This window comes from Epinephelus fuscoguttatus, linkage group LG8 (assembly GCF_011397635.1).
Source record: "Epinephelus fuscoguttatus linkage group LG8, E.fuscoguttatus.final_Chr_v1".
Lineage (NCBI taxonomy): Eukaryota > Metazoa > Chordata > Actinopteri > Perciformes > Serranidae > Epinephelus > Epinephelus fuscoguttatus.
In genome coordinates, this window is record NC_064759.1 from 45472702 (window position 1) to 45479740 (window position 7039).

The 7039-nt window shown below is 43.3% G+C and overlaps 1 protein-coding gene across 1 annotated transcript in view; it reads left to right on the top strand.

Moving 5' to 3' along the window:
* Nucleotides 1-6564, top strand: part of LOC125892873 (uncharacterized) — a 28143-nt gene extending 21579 nt beyond the window's left edge. Inside the window, exon 6 of the mRNA XM_049583202.1 lies at nucleotides 5894-6564. Coding sequence (XP_049439159.1) covers nucleotides 5894-5922 — 29 coding nt within the window. The 3' untranslated portion in view covers nucleotides 5923-6564. The remainder of the gene's footprint in view (nucleotides 1-5893) is intronic.
* The last annotated feature ends 475 nt before the right edge of the window (nucleotides 6565-7039 follow it).

The window sequence follows — 7039 nt, forward strand, 5'->3', positions numbered from 1 at the left end:
ATTGGCACGCACATCAGAAACAGTGAAAAATTTTAGAAAATCATGAAATTAACCCCTAAAGTGCCAAAATGGGCTCTCTAGCGCCACATAGGCACACAAAAATGGCCGCTACGGCCTGTAGGAACGTCGTAGAAACATGAAACCAAAACTGCCGTGTTTGTCTCATGAAGACCTAAAAATCACGCGACAGATCAACTCCTTCTAATCAGATCTTATTTATAACTTTTTCATTACTCGTACGGTTTGGATTTTATGGCCTCCATAAGGTGAGATGTCAGAAAAAAGTCCTGACGATCTTCCAAAGCTGTCCCATAGGAAATGAATGGCAGCAGGTGGAGAAAGTGACCAATCTTAGGGCTTTTTCTAGCATTTACAGCATCTCCATACTTTGTGCTACAGACTCCATTCCAACTCTCAAATGTTGCCACAGGTCTCATCTATTCACTCATGTTTTCATCTTTTCCATATGTTTCACCGTTTTTAATCTGTGCCTCTCAAAGTACCATGAGCAAATGTGGAGAAATTGTCAGTTTATAATGGGTGTGTATTGCATGGAATGCCATGAGCTAGAGTGGAGAGGGCTCTAAAAAACGTCTAAAACTTTTGTCTTTAACTCGCTGCCATGGCCACAATTTTCACTGTACATACACAATTTATACCAAAAAACGTAGGAAAATTTGTCCTGCTCACAGATATGTTGACATGGAATCTCTCACACGTACACATTTTTGTTGAGTGGCTCCAAAGCGAAGGGAGCGCCGATTTTTTTCTCATTCACTCCCATGTAAACTCAGAGGAGAAATTTCTGGAAAGAGCTGAGGTGCAACACATTTTAAACTCGCTCCTGTGACCACATTTTTGACTGTAGAAATATAAAACACGACACGTGCGTTCACGAGAAGTGGCTGTCTCTCACCATCACTTTATTTTCTTGATTGGACCAATGGTTTGGGTATGGGAAGAACTTGTTCGAGGAGTTCAAACCCATATTAAACAGCCTTTGCTGATCTGCTCTCTCATGAGCTCTCTGTGTGCCCCTCACGTGCAGGCAAGTCATTAATTGCCATGACAACAGCTGCACACACAGACACAGCCACACGGCTCTCTCTGTCTGTTTCACAATCTTTAAAGCACAGATTACAGCAGCAGAATCTTCATTTGAAACAGCAAATACACATTATTAACCCCTAAAGTGCCAAAAGGGGCTCTCTAGCGCCACCTAGGTGCACTAAAATGGCCACTACATCCTGTAGGAATGTCGTATCAAGATCAAACCAAAACTGGTGTGTTTGACTTACAAATCACGCGCTGACACCCATGACTTAATTCCAACAGGAAGTGAGCTATTTAAGATTTCACCTCAGACATGCTCTTAAAAAAACACATCTCCTCCTACACCGTTTATTTTATCTGCTTTAAAGACACACATGCCAGCTCAAATGCTACTAAACAGATCTTATGTATAACTTTATCTCTCTCATCATCACATTATTTTCCTGATTGGACCAACATTTTGGGAATGGGAAGAACTTCTTCGAGGAATTAAATCTCCACTAAAACAGGTCTCTCTGTGTTCTGTCTGTCTCTCTCTGCTCTTCTGCCAGGTGCACCTACTTCATCACCATGGCAACCGCTGTCACACACAAACACACAGAAACATGATGTGTGTGTGTCTAAATCTTACATGCAGACATGACAGGGGCAGCATCTCCATTTTAAACCTTCAGGTGCCATTGTATCATTGTATCGGCTTTAAAGACACACACATGCCACCTCAACTGCTGCGAAACAGATCTTCTGTATAACTCTATCAGCGGTTTGGGAATGGGAAGAACTGTCACACACAAACTCACAGAAACATGATGTGTGTGTGTGTCTACATCTTACTTTCAGACATGACAGGGGCACAATCTCCATTTTAACCCTTTAGGTGCCAGAGTTAATTGAGTAAAATATTCCATTTTCATTTCAACATTCAAAAGACTGTGGCTTGAAAGTGGTGAGAGATAAAGGCATACTGTAAATGGCAAAACTATTCATCATGACCCAAAGTTTGTGATGGGAGTAAATTAACTCATCTAATTTGCATACTGTGGCGTCACTAGTTGGCAGCCATATTGGATTTCATAAATCTCAGTAAAACAACATTTTGAACATATTTACACAGTAGATTTATTTTGTTTTGTGTTGTTTTTGTCATCTCATCCTCAAAATAAAGGAAGAGGAATCAGATGGGAGTAAATTAACTCATTTAATTTGCATACTGTGACATCACTTCTACATACCTACAGCTACAGAAAGCATTCAAATATGAAAACGTTCAGCTCAGTAAGGATTTTCTGATGTTTGTGGCAATATGTTTGATATTTCTAAATAATTCACTATGACAACATATGCTGGGGGCCGAAACGGGCGCGAGTGCGAGGTCCCTCCACAAAAGGAGGGAACATGAGAGCAGCTGACAAACGCAAGAAAACGGCTTACTGGTGACACACAAGCCCGTCTCCAGGTCCAGTAATTTCCTCTTTCGTTGGTGTCATGACTGCCCGGTAGTACCAGGACAACCAAGCAGTGGCGGAACACAGGTATGTGGCATGTCAGAGGAGAAATGAGCCATTCACATTTCTGTCTTTGTGTCAGTAACGGCCCACAAACATCACCGCACTTTAGGGACTGTTCCTTACTTGTCAGTGGAGGAGGGTGGCTGGTTGATTTTTATTTTATTTTTTGATTTTATTTTGATCCCCCCTACCTTATGGGCCCGAACGATGCATAGTGCGTCCAAATTCACACCCGTTCTTCTCTATTGATTTTCTCCGTGACGCTCCGAATGCCCCGATATGTTAATATCCCACCTCACTCATAGCTCCCCCCGGTGGTAACAGGAAGTGACCAGTTTTTACTTTAACATGTACTAATGCCACAAACTTGACCGCATCAACTTCATTCCACTTCTAATGCATGCAGAACAAGTTGGTGAAGCTACCTTATGAACGCTGTGAAGTTACTTCTAATGGTGTCCATGTGGCAGCATGGTGGCTATCGATCCCTCGCCAGCAAATACGTTTGACTTTTTGATGGCTTCAACGATCTCATATTCTCATGAAAATTGATACACAGGTCAAGAATGGTAAGCTCTTGCATCTGATAGGGGCGCTGCCCATGGGGGGGGGACAAAATGTCTCTATAGCGCCCCTTAAATTTTCAAAAACCCCTCCCCATAGGGTTTTTTTTGGAGTTGGAACATGAAAATTGGTACACATGTGTATGTTGTCCAGACGCACATAAAAGTCTCTTGCACCAATGGTCTACTCCAAACAGGTAGTCGGCCATTTTGATTTTGACTTGTCATTTTGGCGTGATTTCTAATTTAAGTTTATTTTGAGACAAGAAGTTATTAAGAGTAAAATTCATTAATGTTCCACTAGTATAGTGGACTCTGTTAAATCAGATGAGACGTTAAGGTTTATTATTTTTGGCTGAACAATAGAGATGGGTAGAGTTATATGGGCTTTAAGTGTGTTACAATTTTACACTAAGTGAGAAGTTATAGCCTGTTCAAAGCAATGTTTGTTGACATTTTGAATATGGCCTGTTCAACAGGTCAGTTTTTTTGAGCGGATGGTGATCTGATGAGGATTTGATGAAAAGATAAAACGTCATGATCAAGGCCGACATCACTGGATGACTGATTCGAAGCAAGCAACATTGCTGCTTCATGAGGATCACCTGTGGAAAAGAAACTCCAGTTAATCAGATGGCGAGCCAGGTTGAGAGAAACAGAGAATGGAACGTCCTTTTCTTACCTGTGGTGTGGTAGGATGCACGGCCACTTGCACACATTAAAGGGCCCCAACGAACTGATACTGAGCTCATAAATAAAAATTGAACACAGACAACAGAAGATACTTTTTTTTTTTTTTCTTGTGCGCACAAGTTGTTATTTTTCCTTTATTATTTTCTATACATTGTTTTGCACTGAAGGCTTATAGCCATATTTCTGGTTTGGGGAAATAAAATACAAATACATGTTTTTTTTTGCAAATTAAATTGTATGTGTGTGTCTCAATATTGGTATTCATTCCCTGGACTCCAAGAGCGAAATCCTAGGTATTCTGGTACTGGTCTTGTTTGAGTATTGCAACCTAGTTGGATCCATTGTAAATATACTTACCTGCAAAAAGGGGGAGTTACACAAAAATATACTTACATTGATTGCAACAAACTTCAGATGAACGGGGAGATTTTGGTTGTGAATACTAAAGCCCAAAGACAGCTGATCTCAATCAATCAATCAATCAATCAATTTTATTTATAAAGCCCAATATCACAAATCACAATTTGCCTCACAGGACTTTACTGCATACGACATCCCTCTGTCCTTAGGACCCTCACAGCAGATAAGGAAAAACTCCCCAAAAAAAAACCTTTAACGGGGAAAAAATCTACAAGTACCTGGAGTCCAGATCATTAAATAAGGGACCAGATTAAATCACATTGGCGTCATCAAGCGCTCATTGACTCAGGCAGTGACCAGACACTGGTGCACAAGCATTTTGTACCGCCAAATGTTATCAGCCCTAATGAGACTATCCCTGTTTGTTGTGTACATGGAGACGAAAAACCTTATCCAATGGCAGATATGTACATCAAGGTAGAAGGCAGACTTACCTCTTGAACATTGGTGTTGTTGATAATCTGCCTTTTCCTGTTGTGCTTGGTTGAGACCTGCCTGTATTGTTTAATCTATTGGATTCCAGCCACAGATGTAACGTGGCAGTGACTAGAGCTCAAGCTACAAAATTGGAGGAGCCCTCCCAGACACTCAGTGCCCTTCCTTTCTCTGAAGCGGACCTGGAGACAGCACCCAGGAATTCTCGTAAGTCATGCTGACAGAAATGGCCAGAGAAATTCCATCATACTGTTGTGACTCCACCTCCTAGCCCTGAGCCTAAATGCCACCTGGGTTTCCAAATCCCAAACAATGTCATTGAAATGCAACAAAGTGACCCTACACTGGCACCTCTTCTGAAGACAGCTAAGGATAAGGAACAAGTAGTGGACCCAGTCTTCTGCAGCAGCAAGGCCTTCATACTGAAAGGTGGTATTCTTTATCGTCAGCAGAGAGCAGACCTACAACTGGTGGTTCCTGGTGCAGCTAGAGAAACTGTGTTGACTCTGGGGTACTCTGTTCCTTCGGCTGGCCATCTTGGAAAGCACAGAAATTTTGCTTGCATTAAAAACCACTTCCATTGGTCAGGCTTGCATAAAGATGTAGCCCAGTTTTGCAAAAGTTGCCCTCAGTGCCAGAAGACCTCCACCATAAACCCCATTCAGAGCTCCACTCTAGCCCCTACCAATTATCAATACCCCATTTGAGCGATTGGGAATGGAAATTGTTGGCCCTGTTGAGAGGAGTAAAGCTGGCAACCATTACATGCTTGTAATAACAGACTGTGCCACAAAATACCCTGAAGTTTTCCCTTTGAAGTCCATAAAGGCAAAATCAGTGGCTTTTTGCCTTGTGCAGTTTTTTCAAGGGTTGGCTTTCCTCATGTCCACTTTGTCAAAACAGGTTCACCAGCTGCGGGGTATTAGAAGCTTGAGGACAACTCCATGCCATCCTCAAAAGGATGGCCTCACTGAACGCTTCAACCAGACTCTGAAACAAATGTTACGGAAATTTGTAAATGACACTGGTCGTGACTGGGATGGGTGGCTACCCTACCTCCTCTTTGCGTATAGAGAAGTACCCCAAGCCTCCACTGGTTTCTCTCCCTTTGAATTGCTCTTTGGTCATGAAGTAAGGGGCCTTCTCTCTTTACTGAGAGAGATTTGGGACGGAGATCAGGCAGGGAGGTAGGCCGTTAACGTCATCGTTTATGTTGTGCAGATGCAAGACCAACTGGAAAGGATGAGTGAGCTTGCCCAATCCAACATGGCGGAGGCCCAGCAGCAGCATCAAAAGGCCTGGTATGATCGGTCAGCCTGACAGAGGTCCTTCAAACCTGCCCAAAAGGTGCTCATACCCCTCCCCAATGATGAAAGTAAGCTGCTGGCAAAATGGCAAGGGCCCTTAAAGCCAAAACACACCCGCGGCGTATGATGTGCGTCAAAACAGCCGTCCCCATTATTTTCTATTTACAAACCCACACCGGCGACGGCTCGACGCATGTCGACGTGCCGCGCCGCGGCACTTTACGCTATTATCCTATTTTTCCAGCGTCGCCGCCCTTGAAAAAGCGCTATTTTGTACTTCCCACCCTAGCAGACTTGAGTGTGCAATAGTAATCCGGTTGACGCCCCGCAGCGCGACGCTTTTTGTGTGTGTTGGGGGCGGCACTTGACTCGTGTCAATGACGCCGCCGTCATATGAAACCGCCGGTGTGTTTTGGCCTGTAGAGATCCAGCAGAGAATGGGACCAACCACCTACAGAGTGTCAACCCCAGGTCAGTTTCACTCAAGTGGGGTGCTGCATGTGAATCCATTTAAGGAGTTCAATTCAATTTTCAATTTTATTTATAAAGCCCAATATCACACATCACAATTTGCCTCACAGGGCTTTACAGCATATGACATCCCTCTGTCCTTAGGACCCTCACAGATAAGACCTGATAAGAAAGCAGAGATGTTGCTGATCAAGAGGGTTCCAGAGGATGACGAGGTGGAGGAGCAGTACTTACCTGCAGCTGCTTCCCTGGACCTGGATCTCAGCCGCCTCCCTGAAGAAAAGCAACTCCAGGTGAAAACTTTATGTAACTCTGAAATATTCCAGGAAAATCCTGGAAGAACAAACCTGGTTGAACATGACATTGTGTTAAAAGAAGGTGCTTCTGTGAGACACTTGAGTTACAGAATACCCGAACGTCTGCTGACCGTGCTGAAGGAGGAGATCGACCCAATGCTCTCTCTGGGGATTGTTGAACCATCAAAGAGTGAGTGGTGCAACCCAGTTGTCCTGGTTCCAAAGAAGGATGGCAGCATACGGTTTTGCATCGACTTCACTTATCTCAATGCAATCTCATGATTTGATTCATA